Genomic DNA, 21,345 nt, shown 5'->3' on the forward strand with positions numbered 1-21,345 from the left:
GACTCTGATGGAAACACATTGACGTTAGACAATATAATTGAGAACCTAATAAACACAAAAATCTAAAAAGATTTGTTAAAAATGTTATTTAATATCCTTTGTGAGCATAAAAAATATTTTCAAACAGACCGAGACCAGCCAAGGTGCCTCCATACCAGATAGTGTTGAGAGATAAGAAGCTAGTTCATGGCAATATATATCCAGTAATCCATTACATCGCAGACGAGTTTGAACTGGAACTGCGCAAATGATTAAATGGAGAATCATCAAAGAGATGTCAAGTCCCTTTAAAAATCATGTGTAGTGTTCGTAAAATCAATCATTTACCATGGCCAAACTTATATCCCAAAGCATTGAACAAGAAAGTCATTTCTATAAAATCGCAAGTAAAACAATAGGTGACTACTAAATGTTCCTCCATATAAAAGACACGTTCCATAATATTCCACTAAATCCAAAAGTTACGAGTATACTATATTTCTGCTTTAAGTTACAAACTTTTATCTTTTTCTTCCCACGGGTCTATCGAATAGCAGTGCCATTTACTTCCGTCTCAACTTTGACGTGGTAGTTCACCCCAAATCTACTTTTTATTAATATTGTAATAGATACTTTTGTAAATTGACTTTTAAAATTAATTTCTATTATTTGAGAGTTAAGAATGAATTATTGAGATTCAGTTTGGGACATCTGAATTAGAAATCAAAAGTGGAAGTTCATTTCTATACAGCGATTTTTTTCTACTTGAGATTTTAATATCTTAATACGTATAGGAGCAGGAATTGTTCTAGGAAATACAAAAGTAAGTCCCAAAACTCTAACTACCGTTACCATTTGATACACCTGTCTTGCCTGTAGACAACAGCATTATAAGCCATGCGATATCACAGCAGCTAAGTGTTAATGAAAGATGGCAATTGTCTTAAGCAAGTGTACGTGTGAAGAACACCGGGTTGTTGTGTATTCACTTTGGGGCAAATATTTGTCTACAGAAATAGTGCAATGTGAAATGCGACCATTATATGATTAGAAATGTATATCTTTGAAAACTGTGTAGAACTAGGCCTGAGAATTTAAAAAGGGACGAAGTGAGCTCACATATCGGAAGCGTCTGCGTGTCCCGTAGAGTATGGAACAGTGCAGCATGTCGAACAAGCTATACGTATGAACCAGCTTTTCACCATTCACGAAGTAGGTTACTATGTAATCTCTGAAAGCATCAAATTTCATCAAACGTGTTTCCGATGGGTACCCCTCAGGTTGTCATACGAATATAAAATTCCAGAATGCACCTGCCCTTTTACCACCTCATTCGTTACAGGGCTGAAAAACAGGTCATTTTAGTCTGGAGACAAAGCACGGGTGAAACATTTTTACTTGAATAAAAGCAATCATGTATGGAATGAAAACATTCCTCATCCCTGACCACCAAGAAGTTGAAGGCGATTCCATCAGCCTTTAATGTGCTGTTGATCAAATTCGGAACAAGCAGGGAGTCATACTAATGAACATCCAGTGTCATAAGAGACTGTGAATTCCACATCGTATAATACCACTCTCAAGAAGCTGCGATAGGCTATTCGTCGTAAAAGCTTCAAACTTCTGACATAAGAAGTGATTCTGATGGCTGAAAAGGCCCGCCCACGCACAGTAAGAGACAAACAAGAGGTTTTGCAAATATCCCTTTGGGATCAATTGGAATATTCTGTGTATAGCTACGACTCTTATCTCCCAGTGGTTTTCACGTCTTTGAGTTCTGACGTCTGGGACTGGTTCAAATGTGATGCAGCCGTATTCCACAAAGGTGTTATTTGATTCAGACAGCAATGTTCTTCGTTGCCGGTTAGGAAGGACTTGTACGACTCTCAGACAAATACCGGGAGATCATGTAGCTCTAATATTTCATAGCAGCTGTTAGATTAGTTTATTCAATTGTTATATACATATTTCATTATAGTAATACATTATACTCACCTTATCTGGAAAGAATTCATTATGTAGCAGTTGGGTATGTCTGTTGCTATTGGGTAAAAGTAACTACAACAATCTACAGGCTTCCCATTAATTGTGCAGTTCCTTATGATTTCATTGCAATTTCTGTAACATAATAAAACACATTGACAGGCTCTGAAAATTTAAGTCAGATGTTCGATTTGACTTGACACTTTTTACAAGGAAAGTAGTTGTTCAATTCAGGTAGGCTATATTGAGCTATAAAAGATGTACGAAGCTACCAATTTAGGGTCGAACTCTGCAAGAAGTATCTGCAGGTAACAATGTTTATCATAAATTTCAAAATATTCATTACTAATATTAATACATGAACTAAAAATAAAAGAGAAGCGCATCCGTTTTAATCATTATATTATCACTTTGACATATATTTCCTTATTGCAATTATCTTAATATTCCTGGGGGCGCGCTGGCTCAGCGGTAGAGCGTTCACCTCTGGTACTTGGGGTCCCTGGTTCGATTCCAGCTCGCGCCGTGTGGACTTTGTGGTGGACAAACACCGTGGTCGTGTTTTTTCTCGGTGTTCTCCCGTTTCCTCCCACTTTCTTCATTCTACCATTTCACTCATCTCTCATCATCACCGTCTTCTTTGGCTTAACCGACGTAACCGTGGGACGTAACACTTAAAGATTTCATTTCATTTTTTTTATCTTAATATTCCCTTCTCCAGAGAGACCGATTCCAAAGGGGGCAAAAGACCGACCTAAAGGCACAGACACGAATACACACATACTTTGATAGATGCGTTCACATAATACATCATACAAAACAAGTTATTTACGAAGATATCCTCATTAAGCATAGTAAATAAACTACTACTATAGTATTATAAATATATTAAGGATTGTAGCATCTGAGAGAAAATAGTATGTTTTGATATGTGATTCCAAGAATGGAATACCCTTCAAAAATCCATGGGGGCAACTGTCCCTCACTATGCGCAGCCATGCCTTTATCCATAAATCCCTAAAAACTTCACTTTTTAAATTATAATATATCAGAATAAATTTCAGGCAGGCAGCATATTTCGATGTTCATTGTAACTGAAAAAATACTTAATTTACTGAGAAGTTGAGATTGTTTTTCAAGCTTTTCAAAATACACTCTATATGTTACACAATAATTTACATTAGACCATACAATTCACACACACACACACACAAACACTACATTTCATTTCTTGAACATCTCAGTGTTCTGCTTGTAACAAATAAACATAGTACAGTATTTAGAGCAGGGCTGTCCAAATGGCGGCCCGCGGTTCGCCAAACCATTTCCTGCGGCCCACAAAGCTTTCATGATTTACGATTGTTATAACTGATAATATTTTAATTTATATTCATTCATTCTTTTAATGTTTCCACTCTTCTTTCGGAATAAGACCTCCATTTAGCGCTTCTATACAACAAAAAGGCGCAGGCATCCAAGACAACACTGGAGTCGGTAATGTAATCGTTGATGAAAGGGATGATTACTTCAATGAACGAATATATGTTTGATCCAGCTTTTTAAATCAGACCCTTTCTTCCTCGAACTTTGCCTAGAAGCCATAGCGCGCAAGAATTACACCACTTCTTGTGATAAACACAATTTAGCCTACTTTCCAAGTTGCAATCGTCTGACTTTAGATTTTGAAAAGGACGCATTTAATTTTTCTGAGTTCCGTAGAAACTTCGAGAGTATCATGAATGGATTTAATGCGAGATTCTCAGATTTTGACAAACTAAAAGACGGCATTGCATTATTTACTAATCCATTGACAATAAACATCCAAGAACATCCTCCAAACTTGCAGCTCGAACTTTATGACCTTCAGGCTGACCCATTGTTTCAGACAAGAACAAAGAAAGGAGTAGATTTTTCAGAGTGCTTTCTAACAAACGTTTCCCTAGCTTTTGTGTGTTGTGTCGGAAAATAGTGTCAATGTTTGGTAGTACTTATCTGTGTGAAAGTGCATTTTCCACCATGCGCTCCAGAAGCTGCCTTGGAGATTCTTCTCTTTTACATCTTCTGCGGGTTACATCTTTTACAAGAGGAATGGATGTAGATACCCCAGCCCTTGTAAACGCTGCTAGTCTCCCACATTAGTCACATTGAATAGGTATGTAATATTTCAAATATATTTTTTATATTTTTCTTTTGTTGTATAATAATAATAATAATAATAATAATAATAATAATAATAATAATAATAATAATTATTATTATTATTATTATTATTATTAGCTGCGGCCCTCCACCTTACTAGTAAAGACAGTTATGGCCCTCAGGCTTATTATAATTGGACACCACTGATTTAGAGGAATTAAACATTTAGTATACACTTTATGTACTTGCGATATCTAGAAAATTGAATACCTCAGGTTCTCATAAAATATGTAAATATGACATTTGGTCAAATCAAATACCTGCACTCTTTTAATCTCATTTATGTTACAATTAATGTTCAAACTTTTTGAAGTAATATTTTAAACAAACTTGTAGCAAGTTTTCAGTAAAGACAAATCGATAAAAAAAATATGGGGACGAAATCAAACTCCAAAACAAGTAAGGAAAGAGAAAAAATAAGCGAGCTATTAGTGAACGTTACTTTCCTTTTTTATTAGAACTGGCACTACTATGTTTCTTGGTACAGCTGGAATTAGTAATCAGGTTTCCGTACGTGTTTTGTTCAAAAGTTGTTTACTGAGTGAAATTATGCCGAGTGGTACATGTGTTCAGATTGTAAAGTAATTTTTTTTAAAAAAATGATGTATGTTCCGATCTTCTGAACTTGTCTTAAAATATCTACTTGGACATAAATAAAGTCTATTTGACAGGTTTGGCTGTCCTATGATATTTTGTATGTGCTGCTACCTATTGCAATAATTATTCCAATACATGTGCTCGCGTACTTTAACTCAGTTAAGAATACGAACAAAATAGTTTAATTCTGTCTTGTATATAATATTGCAACGAATATAATTTTGTATAGTTATGATATAGTGTGTGTTATATATGGTTTATATGTTAAAGCTCATTGGGTAATAAATATCTGGGCGTCTGAATTAACATATATAGTACTTCATACTTCTTTTCATATATTTTTATTTGGAGTATTTACTTTCTTTCACTTAGTTACCATTTTCAGTTTAGGATCTCGTTGTTAATTGGACTCAGGCCCGTGCTGGGATACTAATGAGGGCGGTGGACAAGTCTACTAAAAGGGCGCCCATACAAACCGATATATATATATATATATATATATATATATATATATATATATATATATCCGTTTGTTTATGGGTGCCATTTTATATCAAAATCACCACCAATTTGTTTAAGTGGTTAAATAACTAATTTGTGGAAACCTCGAATCGAAATCCTCTTTACTAGAGAAAACCTTTTTAGTTCCTGTAATAACATTTCTGTCAAATAAAAGGAAGCTAAATATATCGACAACTTAATATGGCCTATGGATACAGGAGGTTCAGTGTTGCGTTTACAAAAGCTCTCCATTGATTTATGTCTTTAGCCAACTGGACCCAGTTTCTACTTTTTATTTCAATCTCTGTGAGAACCATTTTAATATTGTCCTCTTATCTTCGCCTCGGTCTTCCTAATGGCCGTTTTCCTATTTGGATTTCCAGTTAGAACTTTGAAAGCATTTCTAATTTCTTCCATTCTGGCTACATGATCTGCCCACTTGAGCCTCCTAGACTTGATGCCCCTAAACATGTTTGGTAAATGTATAAATTATGCACTTCCTCGTTATGAAGTTTCCGCCACTTCCCATTCCCGTTCCTCTTGGAGTCCGAATATTGGTCTAAGAATTTTGTTTTCAAGTACTTTGTCTGCGATTTCTCCTCAAAGTCAGTGACCATGTTTCGCAACCATACAGCACAGCAGGTATGATTATCGTTTTATATTTTAAGCTACAAATTCCTCAATAGAATTCGCGACAACGAAAGTTTTTTAACTGAATAATAACACGAAATCCCTGCTTTCAGTGTTTCTTACGTGATTGTGGTTTTGGTCTAATGATCCTAACCCTAGATATTTGAAAGTATCCACTTGATCAAAAGTATTATTCGATATTTTAACCATCCATAAAATTCAATATTACGATCCCGACAAACTTCCATTTATTTAGTTTTCTCTGCATTTACTTCTAAACCCATATCTCTGCAAGCTTAATTAAGATTTCTGCATTCCTTTTTATTGTTCTATCATCCCCTATTAAATTTACCTATTCAGCGTACGCCATAACCTGGTAAATACAATTCAGTTCTAGGACCTGATTGTTGTCTTTGATTTTCCTTATAGTGTTCTCTAGAACAAAGTTAAACAATAATGGCAACAACGTATCTCCTTGTTTCAGGCCATTCTCAACGTAAAAGCTCGTGAACAAGAATTTCTCTCCTCGAACCTTACTCTGAGATTCATTTAAACATATCTTAATTAATCTACCTTTTTCGGTATTCCAAATTCTGTAAGCAGATTGTACAATGTTTCCCTCTCACCGGAGTCTAAAGTCAATGATTGATTTGCCAGGATATTGTATTCCCATTTTTTTTCAAGTACTAGTCGAATGGTAAATATCTAGTCAATAGTTGATCAGTTTTACCTAAATCCGCTCTGATTATCTCCAATAATTTCATCTGCGTATGGAATCAATCTTGCTAATAGAATGTTTAAGAGGATTTATTGGATGTTGACAAAAAGAGAAATGCCTCAATAATTATTACAATCAATTTTGTTACTTTAATTCTGAACTGGAACAATGATTAATTGTTTTCACTCTTGTTGTAATTCCTCCTTGTTCTAGATAAGGAGAATGATTTTGTGTATCTTGCTCTACAATATTCCCCCTCCAGCTAAAATTAAGTCAGACAGAATTTCGTGTACACCCGGAGATATGTGTTTCTTTAATTTTTAATTAGCGATTTCTGTTTTTGTCTGGTTAGGTTCTGGAATATACGATTATGCTGTATGCATTTCACTTTCTCCACGAACATTAAATTTTGGCTATGTGTTAAGCAAATCGTCAAAGAAATCTTTGTATTTATTTAAGATGCTATTCTGATCAGTGAGAACTGTTCCGTTGGCTTTCTTTAATATATAAACACGAGGTTGATAGCCTTTATTAAGTTCGTTGATGCATTTATACATGTCCCGAATATTTTTGTTTTTACTATTATCTTCAAGTTAATTAATTTTAGCTTTCAAAAGTCGCTTTTCTTTGTTCTAAAAGTTTTGGAAGTTTTCCGCCAGATAACAATGACATTTTATGTAGTTAATTTGTTGGGATTTTGTAGCCAACGTTGTTTCTCCTGTTTTCTGTTGTCTGTTACTTTAGTGCATTCCTGGTTGAACCATGGTTTGTTCCTACGTATTTCTGCGTGCCCCGATATTTCTTTTGCTGAAATTTTAATGTTATCTCTAATTTCAACCAAGTATCCTAAGCACTAGTGCACTCCGAATCTTCTAAAACAAGAATCTATTCGACACTTCAATAGCTTTCCTCTCCTCTAATTTCTTTAAATTAAATCTCTCCGTTTTCAGATATTGAATATTTCCGTTATTCAACTATAGTCTCTCTCTTATTATCGCTGCTACCAGGTGGTAATCAGTATCACAATCAGCTCGTTTGAACGACCGAACATCAGCTGTGCTAGACTGTTTTCCTCTGTCTCCTAAAACGTGATCAGTTTGATTATGTGTTTTTTCATCTGAAGAAGTCCAAGTATATTTATGAATGTCGCGATGTGGTAATTTTGTAATCTTCGCGATAAGCTTTCTGGATGTTGCAATGTTCACAAGTCTAACGCCGTTCTCACAACTTTCCTTATGCAGACCTTTATCCCCTAAAATCGGTTTGAAAATACCCTCTCGTCCTACCTTCGCATTGAAACCTCTTAACAGAATTTTCATATGGTATTTCGGGAGATGATCAAATATCCGTTCTATTCTTTCGTAGAAGCTCTCTTTTTTATTGTCATCCTTATTTTCTGTTGGGGTATGTGCATTTAAAAGCATAATGTTACACTACCGATCCTTAAGAGAAGTAAAACTAAATCTATCATTAACAATTGCTTATATTATTCATTTGTGAACGAAAAGCCTTGTACCTAGTTGGTAATTTTTAATTCGTTTCATGTAAAAGAATGTAAGATTTCCGATTTGACTCCTCCATTTCCTTCTCATCTAACTTCTTATATCCCACTAGGTTCCATCCTTTATTCCTAAACTCATTTGTTACAAATTTTAACGCGCCTGTCCTAAAGAGACTTCTTATATTCCATGTTCCAATTCTCATGTCGATTTTACTTTGCTGTGTCCGTGCCAAGTTATCAGTTCTGATCCGAGGATTCTGCAAATATATCTGAACAAGCCTTTTTTAATAGGATGAGTTTGCTAGCCCCGCACCAAAACCCCAAGCTGGAGGATCACCCCTTGTCGTCTGTCCGCGACTGCTTCTTCAGTATATTCGCAGCTAAGCTCTGTATCTAGAGGCCTTCTCCTCGATCCACAACCTGAGGACGCGCCATGCCGTGGTGATAGGAAGACCACATTTCACGGAAATTAATATACAGTGGCTCAATAAAGAAGCTATATTTTAGCAATATAATAGGTACTGATTAACCGAACACTGCTTTAAAACACACAGGGACAATCAAATTTATCGATGCATATTAAGACTGTAAAAGCTTCTTTGCCGTGAAAATCGTAAATTAGAGACTAGTGTCAATGTAGTATTTCATGAATTCATCGTACGTTTGACTATCCGAACTATTCTTGATGTATCATATTTCTATTGTTTCGCTTTATAGCTACATAACTTTATAATATTTTTGTAAGTGATTATACTCTTTGTTCTCTGCCAATAGCAACTGTATGAATTTATAATACAGAACTGAAATACAGAAGAATACATTTTGTGATATTTCGCAGGGCATCTTATGTAAAGGGCGCCTTGTATCCTTCACAGATTCTTTATTAGCAGTCACTATTTGAATGTATTATACAAAGCTGGCATACAGGATAACTTAAACCACTTATCTATAATGTGATGTTTCGTAGGGCGCTTTATGTAAAGGGCGCATTGTACTTTCCACGGGTTCTTTACCAATAGTAACTGTATGTATTTATTGTACAGAACTGTGGTATACAGAAGAGTGAATAAAATCGTTCATCTTTGATGTGGTTTTGCAAGGGCGCCTAATGTAAAGGGCGCATTGCACCTTTCACGGGTTCTTTACCAATAAAACTGTAAGAATTTATTACTAAAAACGTGTACCTTTATTTATACTGTGATGTTTCGGAGGGCGCACCGGGACACGTCCCGGAGTATTTGCACTTTCTACCTCATAATTTACGAATTGTATTAATAACGATATTCTTGCAATAAATGGTAACTGACAAATTGCGATAGCATATAATAATCGTTGCTTTTCGGAGACCATTTAATCTACTTTCTTTAAGTTTTACGTCCCACGTTTTTACCTATTATATACTTTATACTCACTTATACAGAAGTTGTTCAGCCTACGTTTGGTCGATTTCGTTTCTTCCCCCTCCCGGGCAGAATGGACTCACCCGACCTGGCTCGTTGTGAAGTGGCTTCCTGAGAACGGAGTTGTTTTTCCGCGCGGACGACAATAACTCACAAAACAGGACCATTGTTGTGAGTGTTGTGTTAAATTTGTTTCCAAGTGTGTGGGTTTCCGCTCTGTGACCAAAATGCCGGCCAAACTAAGCGGTTTTGGGAAGGCTATGTTGCGGCTCTTTATGAGGCCCACTTTAGTGTTTCTGTCATTAGAAAACAGTGCAAGAAGAATGGTTGCAACATCAGTTTAAGTGGAATAAAAGAAATGTTATTAAAAAGTACAAGGTCAACGAAACTCCACCATTTATATCATCAACGAAGTTGCCTAGGAAGCGGGAATGCACCAAGGCCACCTCCACTATGCAGAGGAAACTTCGCAAAATGGCAAGGCAAGAAAATCCGCCAACAAAAAGGTGTAAGGCTAATCGTCTTGACGTGTCTTTGGGGACTGTGAGCCGGACGTTACACCATCAATTCAAGCTGGAAGAAGTCATGAAAGCTCGCGGCCATCTTCTCACGGATGCCCACCAAAAGGAACGAAAGTGTAACGCCCGGAAGCTGTACGAACAGCATCTGGCAAAACAAAGGTGAATGTACGTCATAACTCTCGATAAGGCATGGATATACCTTTCCGACTGCGGCAAACCGAGAGCCATCATGTACCGAGAGAAATGCGCCAAGAACTTCAGAAGGTGGGTCCGTGTCTGTAAAGAATCCTTCCCAAAAGGGTTCATGGTCCTTACTGGCTCCTGTTACCGAGGTATACTAAAGGTTCGTATGGTGGCGAAGAACTGCAAAATAAATTCGCAGTATTTTCAGGAGCAGATCATGCGGCCGATCTACGAGTATGAGATCCCAACAATATACGGAAATGACGCCAACCTGGTGCGCATTCACATGGACAAGGCCTCATCACATACCTCACGATTGTCCCTCGCATTCTACAGGGAGATGGAGGAGGCAAGTGGTGTACAGATGATACGTTTCAATGAGGTACCTGTTAAATCTCTAGATACAAGTCCTATGGACTATTGTGGATTTGGATTGCTGAAGCGCTTTGGGAAAACGGCGTGTGACAACTGTGGAAGGACTTTGGAAAGCTGTGTAAAGGGAATGGGAGAAGATTCCCCTCCCAGTTCTTCAGAGAAGTCTATTACAGTGGAAAATACGCTGTCGGGCTATTGTTAGGAACCAATCGAAACATATCGAGCACTTACGGACCTGGCGCCATGGATTCTTCTAAATTTTTAGGTAAGTCGAAATTGGCCAAATGTAGACTGAACAACCTCTGTATTAGGTATTTTGTTATACAATAAATTTATCATGTTGAAATGCATTTATAATTACACTGACAGTAAATTCCTATAGCAAAAAGCAAAAGTAAAATACTAAGATTAACCTGTTTAAGTGTTCTCTAGTGCTTTATGCATCAAACGAGAGACCCATTTCGTTTAAACATGAATCCAAATTAACACAGAAGAACGTGTTTCCGTACTGCAAGCTTAGGGAAAACACAACATGACAACACAAATGTAGACAGCAGACTGCAGAAGACGATTCCCAAGAATGGAATCACCATCACGTCAAGCGATGAGAAACTTGAACCAGCGATTCGATGCTACAGGTTCTGTGTATGAATATCTCAAAGCAGACGACCACAAAGTGTATGGAATGAAGGAAACACCGAACTTGTTGTTTGGAGTGCCGTATCTAGCTCTAAGATGTATACCAGAAGGCGCTCATGAGGCCTTAGAATGGCACACACCTATTTAAGGAACATGTTAAAAGAGTTAAAGAAACCAGCCAAAGCTTCTGTGGACCAGTGTGTTGAGTTCTGTGAGTAGTTTCTGATTTGGGAGGAAGCTGACAGTGACTTATAGAAACAAATTTTGTGGACAGATGAGGTATCGTTCAAGGTGAACGGTCGTGAAAATAGACACAATATTTTTGGAGTGGTACTAAGCAATATGAAATTATGAGAGAATAGTTAAATGTCCCTACAGTCATTATTTGGAGTTAGGGAATGAAATATTTGTCATACAACGATTGTTTTTAAAGGGACTGGTACCAGTGACACATACTTTCAGATGTTGCAGGAATTTGTTATTCCAGAACTTGAAAATAACACTCATTATGGAAACATTTAGTTCACATGGTAACACATGGAGCAAGCCTTACTTTGGTGTTGTTGTTATGGGTTTTTTAAAATCAATATTTCGATGAATAAATTGATCATCGAGGTTCGAGAAATTAACCACTCCGTTGATGTGACCTCAAACCATGCTACTTCTCCATGAGAGGTATTCTCAACGACAAGATACTTTCCGGAAAACTGCAGAATTAAAATCACTTGAAATAGCTAATCGAACAATCAGTCGACAAAGTGGATCCCAATCCTCGGTTGTGTCATGATATTTGCAAATCAGTGCTGCAGAGGTACTATGTGCATTGAACATTGGAAGATAGTTTAAACAGTATTTGTGAGTACAATAAAGATTGTCAAATCATCTAGCTTATTTTAATTAATTTATTCTCATAATGGGGAAAGTGACTTAGTGCCCACCCTGTAGGCATATATAAAAATGAATGTAAGTGTACGTGTTTGTGGGTATCTATGTACGCCCCAGCATAACTCTGAAACGCATGGAGCAATTATAATCAATATTGGTACACGTACAATCTGTAAATGATACTGTAGGGTAAGATTCTCTAGGACATCTAGGAAGGAGGGGAGTGATATAAAAATGATCGAAAACAATGTTATTTAAAATAATAGTGACATGTAAAGAAAATAATGAAAAACAAATGATAATAGTGTCGAATCCACAGTTTTCGTGGTCCAGAATTATTGGTTGGTAACAATTCTGGTGCCCTTAAGTCCAAATTCATCTTTCAGTCTACTCCAAACTTATGAGCAGGTTACTTACATTTCTGTTTAGCTCCTTTCTCTTATATGTATTCTTAACCTATGATCCTTATCTACTCAGTAATTCTGATAGTAGTACATTTTCATTTAAGTTTATATGTATTCAATTTACTTACGTTGGGTTCCATTCGACACCATCGGAGCACCAAGCTATTGCTACGAGATCTACATGAGAAGATGTGTTGACAAATTCCACTTCGTATACCACGGAGCTATAATAGTATGTAGTGAAAAGCTCCAGGGCTGTAATTGTAGCAAATCCCATCATAGCTACCCAAACCACGAAGAAAATAAATCTGCGAATGAAAGGTAAAGCATAGGAACAAAATGGAAATACTAAAATATATTGAATGATCTATTAAAAATTTATTGAATTAATTAATAAAATCTTTCGAATTTTATTTATTATTATTATTATTATTATTATTATTATTATTATTATTATTATTATTATTATTATTATTATTATTATTATTATTATTATTACTGTATCTGGTAGTAATACAAATATCTGCACTGACCACTGTAAATAACATAGAAATAGAACATTATGAGAAAATAAAAAAGACAAGAATTAAGACGAAAAGTATGAATTCTTGATCATATGCTTCAATGAAAATGTGTTGTAAGGACACTAGAGGTGCAATAGTGAGCAAATACGGTGCAAGTGAAAGATGTAATATTAAGGAATTCTTTCAGGTAAGATGCAAAGAATGCTTTGGAAACGCGTTAAGCATCGGAATAACCTCCACAGCTGACATCTGGGAGCTTTGTGTTCACAGAACTGAATATCAAACCGGAAAGTATGTAAAGAATAAAAATATAAATAAAAGTTGGATACAAAAGCTTGATGTGCGAAATTGACACGAACAAAAATTCTAAATAAGCGTTTAAATTCGGAAAAAGACAAGAATATTCAACGCCGAGGAAGCAGTAAATGTATTTTAAAATCTGCATACTTCTAGCTGCAAAAGAATTAGGGAGGTATAGCAGACAGTAAACAGCTTGGGAAATAACGACCATGTTCGGATGTTAAAAAAGTTAGGAAAATGGATTCCAGAATAAAACAAGATTGTATTGGGGAAGGCGAAAAATTCGATCATCAACATAATAAGTATATATTCTACTGTCACTGACAGTAAATTGATACAGTTGAAATACGCCGAATACTCAATATAAATCAGTGTCTTTTCTTCTAGCTTTAACCACCGAAAATCCAAACTATTTTTTCTCAAAAACTTTGAGTTTTTGTTCCACGCAATGCTCTGTTCCGGATTAGCAGTATTATTGCTGCATGTGATCTCAGCATGATAGTTTCGTAGTCCTTGTACCATTCTGGGCTGAATTTGACACATTGTTATGGTTGGTTCGATTGAAAACCTTCTGTTTCGTTTACTTCATTATAAAGTCGTAAAAATTCTCTCAACTTTTCTTTTAATATTCATAACATATTATTTACTCCATTTACTCTCCCATATCTCAACGGACACATGCATTGTAGCTCTCTCAAACTGATCTTGAGATGTCGTTAATCCTTTACAACCCTCGTTTACGCTATCTTCCTCTTAAACATCCAGAGTACGCGATCTGTTTCTTACAGGGAAGTTCTCTGCATATTCTTTTCAACTTTTCTAAAACTTGGCTTTGCTTGCTATTTTACATTTCGTATTTTGTACTATGAATAATATTATTATACTATCTGTCTGTCTTCAAATTTACATTATTTTTAATTCCTGAAACTATAGTTTCTAATTTGCTTATTTCGGGTTTAAGGAACCTGTGGAGAAGTAGTTTAACCGCTTTTGATGAAAAAAGAATACGATATTTTCATTGTACATTACTTTCTATATGAAATATCTTCACTGAAGTGGTTTGAATATGCTTCCAATTCCTAAAACAGCTCTTCATAATCTTTCCTACCTCATTGCATGCTAATTCATATTTAATTCAAAATGAAACAGCAAACTCATAGTGTACTAAGTATTCTAGGGATGTACCGATACCACTTTTTCACCGATACCCGATACCGATAGTTTTGGACATATTTCTTACATATTATCAGGAATTTTTAGAACAGTGTAATGATCAACATTGTAATAGGGTATGTTAGATATAAGGCCAAAATTTGACATACAAAGACAAAAAGCAGAATTTCGTATTAGATTCCGCGCAAAAAATATATTTCCTCTAAATTTAATGCAGCTTACATAAAATGAACTAAAAGGCAGCAAATACTTATATAGTTTAAACTTAATTTTAAGAGTTAGTGATTAATATTTAGAGTTATAATGGACTTTGATAGTTACATTACATTTACTACCCTTTATTACATACATACAGTGGCGGTGTTTAAAGTTAAAAGTGGGGGAAGCAAGATATGATCTGAATATTTGTATATCAATGTTAGTTTTCCTGATTGTTTCTAACACTGTTTGACGAAAAGTTGTATAATTAATAGGATACTATTTTCTCAGTCAAAATACAATTTATCGTATTTTATATTTTATTAAGTAAATTAACAGGAGCAACGCAAGTAGGTACTAGCCCTTTGTACTGTTAAACAACCAAGATCCAAGAAGAGATTTGATTCCTTGCTCATGAACATCTCAAAATTCTGTCTGGAAAATTGTGTGATTTGGCCAGTGGTCAGTTATTCAGTGGACAACGGTCACTATTTTTTACCAAAATATTCGCCATCCTCTTAGGTATTGATCAACATCAATATCATATCTCTATGACTTGCCGTTCCCAAGATATTGACCAAAAAAGTTCTGATTTCGGGAGATTTAAGAAGACATATTTCAGGAATTGTAAGTCATACAGAGATGGTATTGGTGTTGATCAATACCTAAGAGGACGGTGAATATTTTGATAACAAATAGTAACCGGTGGCCATGGGTTATATCTTCATTTTCAATACATATATGGTGATAAAAAGTGACAGCTTAATATAGCTAATTCAACAGATCACCTAATACGCAGGTCCCAAATATGTAAATGTATTATCTATTGAATTTAATTAAATTCATTTAGTATACAATTTCATACAAATTTCGAAAAAAAAAATTCTTTTTAAGTTCCATTTGGCAATACTCTTCGAGCATTCTCAACTCTGTCTTTCTTGTTTTCTGTTCAAAGAAAAAAGCCAACGAAAAGACTCACGTCAAGTAGGCGACCAAACCTGTAGCCACCACACTAATATAACCACATTTTTTTTGCTCAAATTGTGCTAATTTATGCTGCAGAATTTGTACTACAATAGTTACGGAACTAAGCGAAAAAGAAAGTTGGTCGCCAATTTGATGTCTAGTTAGCGACCACGTTGTAAAAACTATTCCTACCATAGAGATATTAACAAATTATTTTGGGCTCAATTTGTGCTGATTTAACCTGCAGTTATAACATTTTTGCTGCAATAATTATAGAATGAAGAAAAAAGAAAACAGGTTGGTCGCCAAATGGACGTTCAGATAGCTACCACATCGTGAAGAAACAATCTCAAACGCACAATACCATCAACTTATTTTGTGCTCAATTTGTGATAATATATCTGCTGATTTTAGAATGTGTTCCTCAATAGTTACACAATAAAATAGAAAAGAAAGTTGGTCGCCAAATTGACGTCAAGTTAGCGACCACATTGTGAAAACCGACATCTACCATACAAATATTAACAAAAAAAATTGTGCTCAATTTGTGCTGATTTATGCTGCAGTTATTAGAACTTTTGTTGTAATAATTACAGAATGAAAAAAAAAAAAAAAAAACAGGTTGGTCACCAAGATGACGTCCAGCTAGGAAGGGAAATACTAAAATTTCAGCGACCACCCTTTTTACACCTGAAAGAGAAAATTAATGCTTGCGATGGAATTGTCTGCCGATGCTTGCATTTGTGCAACACAAAGCAGTTTGTTCTCACACAGTTAACCAGATATAAGGCGTTAATAAAATGTAGAGGGAAATATTAAAATTTCAGCGACCACCCTTTCTACACTTGAAAGAGAAAAATAAGACTTGCGATGGAATTGTCTGTCAATGCTTTTATTTGTGCAAACCAAAGTAGAATTTGTGCTCGCACAGTTAACCAGATATAAGGCTATAATAAAAAGTAGAGGGAAATATTAAAATTTCAGCGACCACTCTTTCTACACCTGAAAGAGAAAATTAATACTTGCGATGGAATTGGCTATCGTTGCTTGTATTTGTGCTGCACAACGCAGAATTTGTGCAATCACAATTAACCAGATATAAGGCAATAATAAAATGTAGAGAGAAATATTAAAATTTTCTGCGAACACCCTTTCTACATTTGAAAGAGAAAATTAATGCTTGCTATGGAATTGCATCTTGTTGCTTGCATTTGTGCAGCACAAAGCAGAATTTTTGCTCGTACAATTAACCAGATATAAGGCATAAACAAAAAGACTTACGTCAAGTTGGCGACCACACTTCTAGCCACCACACTAATACAAACACATTTTTTGTGCTCAATTTATGCTAATTTATGCTGCAGTTATCAGAATTTGTGCTACAATAGTTACAGAAATAAGTGAAAATTAAAGTTGGACGCCAACTTGATGTCAAGTTAGCGACCACATTGTGAAAAACAATTCCTACCATAGAGATATTAACAAATTATTTTGTGCTCAATTTGTGCTGATTTATCCTGCAGTTATTAACGTTTTTTGTTGCAATAATTACAGAATGAAGAAAAAACAAAACAGGTTGGACACCAAGATAACGTCCTGCTAGGAATGGAAATACTAAAATTTTAGCGACCAGACTTTCTACACTTGAAAGAGAAAATTAACGCTTGCGATGGAATTGTCTCTCCACGCTTACATTTTTGCAGCACAAAGCAGCATTTGTGCTTGCACAGTTAATCAGATCTAAGGCATTAATAAAAAATAGCAGGAAATACTAAAATTTCAGCGACCATCCTTTCTACACTTGAAAGAGAAAATGAATGATTGCGATGGAAGTGTCTCTAGATGTTTGTATTTGTGCAGCCCAAAGCAGAATTTGTGCTCGCACAGTTAGGCAGATGTAAGGCATTAATAAAAATAGAGGGAAACATTAAAATTTCCGCGACCACCTTTTCTACACTTGAAAGAGAAACTTAATGCTTGCGATGGAATTGTCTCGCGATTCTTGTATTTCTGCAGCACAAAGCAGACTTTGTGCTCGCACAGTTAACCAGATATAAAGCTTAATAAATAAGTAGAGGAAAGAAGCGAAACTTCAGCGACCACCCTTTCTACGTTTGAAAAATAAACCTTATGTTTGCGATGGACTTCTCCTTAGATGCATGTATTTGTGCACCACAAAGGAGAATTTGTGCTCGCACAATTAACCAGATATAAGGCATTAATAAAAACTACAGGAAAACTACGAAATTCTAGCAATCACCCTCTGTCCGCTTGGAAAGGAAAACTGATGGTTGCAATGGACTTCTCCTTCGATGCTTGTATTTGTGCAGCATAATGCAGAATTTGTGCTCGCAGAGTTAACCAGATATAAAGGATTAATAAAAACTAGAGGAAAATTGCGAAATTTCAGCGGCATCCTTTCTACATTTGAAAAGGAAAACTAATAGTTGCGATGGGCCTCTCCTTCGATGGTTGTATTTGTGCAGCACAAGGCAGAAATTTGCTCGTACAACTAACCAAATAAAAAGAATTAATAAAAAGTATAGGAAAATAGCAAAATTTCAGCGACCACCCTTTTTACGCTCGAAAAATAAAACTAATGGTTGCGATGATCTTGTCCTTCAATGCTTGAATTTGTGTCGCACAAAAAAATAATTTGTGCTCGTAGAGTTAACCAAATATAAAGCATTAATTAAAACTAGTGGAAAATATCGAAATTTCAGCGACCACGCTTTCTAAGCTTGAAAAAGGAAACTAATGGTTGCGATGGACTTCACCTTCGATGCTTGTATTTGTGCAGCAGAAAGCAGAATTTGTGCTCGCACAGTTAACCAGATATAAGGAATTAATAGTAAGTAGAGGGAAAGGGTAAAATTTCAGCGACCACTCTTTTTCGACTTGAATGGCAACACTGCTAGTGACGATGTACTTATCCGTTGATACTTATATTTGTGCAGCAGATGGCAGAATTTGTGCTCACGCAGTTAATTAGATATAAAACATAATTAAAAAGTAAAAGAAAGGGAGAAATTTGAGCGACCTCCCTTTTTCGACTTGAATGGCCAAACTGATAGTTGCGATGAACTTATTCGTTCATACTTGTATTTGTGCAGCAGATAGCAGAATTCGTGCTCACGCAGTTAATTAGATATAGAGCATTAATAAAAAGTAGAGAGAAAAAGTGAAACTTCAGCTACCATCCTTTTTCGACTTGAATAACCAAACTGACATTTGCGATGCGCTTGCCCTTCGATACTTGTATATGTGCAGCAGAAACCAGAATTTGTGCTTGCACAGTTAAAACGGTCGTATTTTTTGTTTGTTTCTTTGACAGTTATTTTACTATCAGTTTTACTTAGTTTTGATTACTGGAAGTCTTTGCGTTTTCATAACTTTAAGCTATATTGCCAACTTTATTATTAATTATCATATCTCCGGAACGGTTTTGAATAGTCGCTTGCTCGAAATGGCTTCATGATATCTACATTTGCAAAATTTAGGGCAATCAGGGCACGCCACCTGGCGACCAGGATAACAAAACCTGGGAGCTAGGTGGTGATGCCTCAGTTCATGAGGTTTGAGAGTGGAGGTAGGATCGTGAGTCCTGCGCGCGTGGGAACTTCGATTGATTTCGTTGATCCGCGTAATTGTTACGTTGAGCCCCGCTCTCGGTCTGCCATTCTCTCTACATACGTTTCTCTTCCTTACTCGCAACTCATTCACAATTGCGTCACAGTGTCTTTGTGTCGGCAATCGTCTCAACGTCGATTGCCCGGTCCATTGTGCTCCGTACGACGCTTCGCGAGTGCGACGAATAATCTACCATAGACGATTATTTTCGGCCTATTGCGCCTTCTCCTGCGTCCTCCTTTGGGACATTGTCTGTGCAGTCGTCAATTCTGTGTCCAGGTGTGCACGCTACTCGCCCACCTGTTGTGACTGTGACTAGTGCCATTGCTTGTGAAAGTGTTAGCGTCGCTTCGACGTCACATCAAACAGGAACTCTTCATCCATCCAAGTCAAGACGATTGGTTCAATCTTCCTTGCATCACTTCTGGAATCGTAAAATGAGCAATCGAGATGATACTTCTCATCCACACACCCCTGACGCCAACCAAGCTCTCCTTGACGCTCATTAGGCCATTACAACCCAAGTACGTCAGTTGTCTGAAGCCCAGGCTCAGCGCCAGCAGCAGCAACATCCTTATGGTGCCACTTTCGATGTCCCAGCTGCCATCGCATATTTGCGATCTCGCCAAATGGATGTCTCTGCAACGAATCCTGTGCAAAATCGCAGTGAGACAAAATGTCAACACAGTTTCCATTGAAATGTCTGTAGATGGTTTTGGTTTTGGGTTTAGCGTCCCGCGATTATACCATGTCGGCTAAAGGAGACGTAGACCTACTGATTATAGTGGAGTCCGAACCACATTTTTCGTTCAAAAACACCCCACCGGGAATCGAACCCGAAACCACGCTCACCAAAGCAAGCGTGTTAGCCTGTAGACCAAGCGAGGGTCCGAAATGTCTGTAGACACACCTAGTAATTTGAAGCAGTGAATCAGATGGCAAAAGTGAAAAACACGTGCCGCATCATTTAAAACGTACAACGAACCGATGTAACCAATTCTGCTATAGGGCACCCTGGTAGGGTTCTAGATAGGGTCAACTCAAAAGTTTCAAATCGCAACGGGGATGACGTAGTATTAATGCTTTATACCTAATTACCTGTGCGAGAACTTCTGGTTTCTGCTGCACAAATACAAGAATCGAAAGGCAGATACATCGCAACAATCACTTTGGATATTGAAGTATAAAAAGGGTGGTCGGTGAAATTTCACTCTTTTTCTCTACTTCTATTAACACTTTATATCTAATTAACTGTGTGAGCACAATTTCCAGTTTATCTGCAGAAAGTCAAGTATCGATGGGCAAGTGCATCACAATAATCAGTTTTACCATTGAAGTCGAAAAAGGGTGATCGCTGAAATTTCACTATTTCTCCCTACTTTCTATTAATACTTTATATCTAATTAACTGCGCAAGCACAAATTATGGCATCTGCTGCACAAATACAAGTATCGACCGATAAGTTAATCGAAACTATCAGTTTGCCCATTCAAGTCGAAAAAGTGTGATGGTTGAAATATCACTCTTTCTTTCTAATTTCTATTAAAGCTTTATATCTAATTAACTGCGTGAGCACAAATCCTGCCATCTGCTACACAAATACAAGTATCGACGGATAAGACCATCGAAACTATTAATTTAATATTCCAGTCGAAAAATGGTCATCGCTGAAATTCCACTCTTTCAATCTACTTTTTATAAATGCTTTATATCTAATTAACTGCGTGGGCACAAATTATGGTATCTGCTACCAAAATACAAGTATGCACGGATTAGTCCATCGCAACTATCAGTTCGGCCATTCAAGTATAAAATGATTGGTCACTGAAATTTCACTCTTTCCCTCTACTTTTTAATAATGTCTTATATATGGTTAACTGTGCGAGCATAAATTCAGCTTTCTGTTGCACAAATACAAGCATTGACAGAAAATTCCATCGCAAGCATTAATTCTCTCTTTCACGTGCGGAAAGGGTGGTAACTAAAATTATATTTCTCTCTACTTTTATTAACGCCTTATATCTAGTTAACTGTGCGAG

General features: G+C 36.3%; 1 protein-coding gene across 1 annotated transcript in view; it reads right to left on the reverse strand.

Moving 5' to 3' along the window:
* Nucleotides 1–21,345, reverse strand: part of LOC145679779 (uncharacterized) — a 177,942-nt gene that overhangs the window by 64,424 nt on the left and 92,173 nt on the right. The window contains exons 10-11 of the mRNA XM_081750334.1: nucleotides 12,644–12,823; nucleotides 1,975–2,097 (exon numbers count right to left, since the gene is read on the reverse strand). Of these exons, the coding sequence (XP_081606460.1) occupies nucleotides 1,975–2,097; nucleotides 12,644–12,823 (303 nt within the window). The remainder of the gene's footprint in view (nucleotides 1–1,974; nucleotides 2,098–12,643; nucleotides 12,824–21,345) is intronic.

The sequence above is a fragment of the Thermobia domestica genome, chromosome 2, assembly GCF_964235325.1.
Source record: "Thermobia domestica chromosome 2, izTheDome1.hap1.1, whole genome shotgun sequence".
Taxonomy (NCBI): domain Eukaryota; kingdom Metazoa; phylum Arthropoda; class Insecta; order Zygentoma; family Lepismatidae; genus Thermobia; species Thermobia domestica.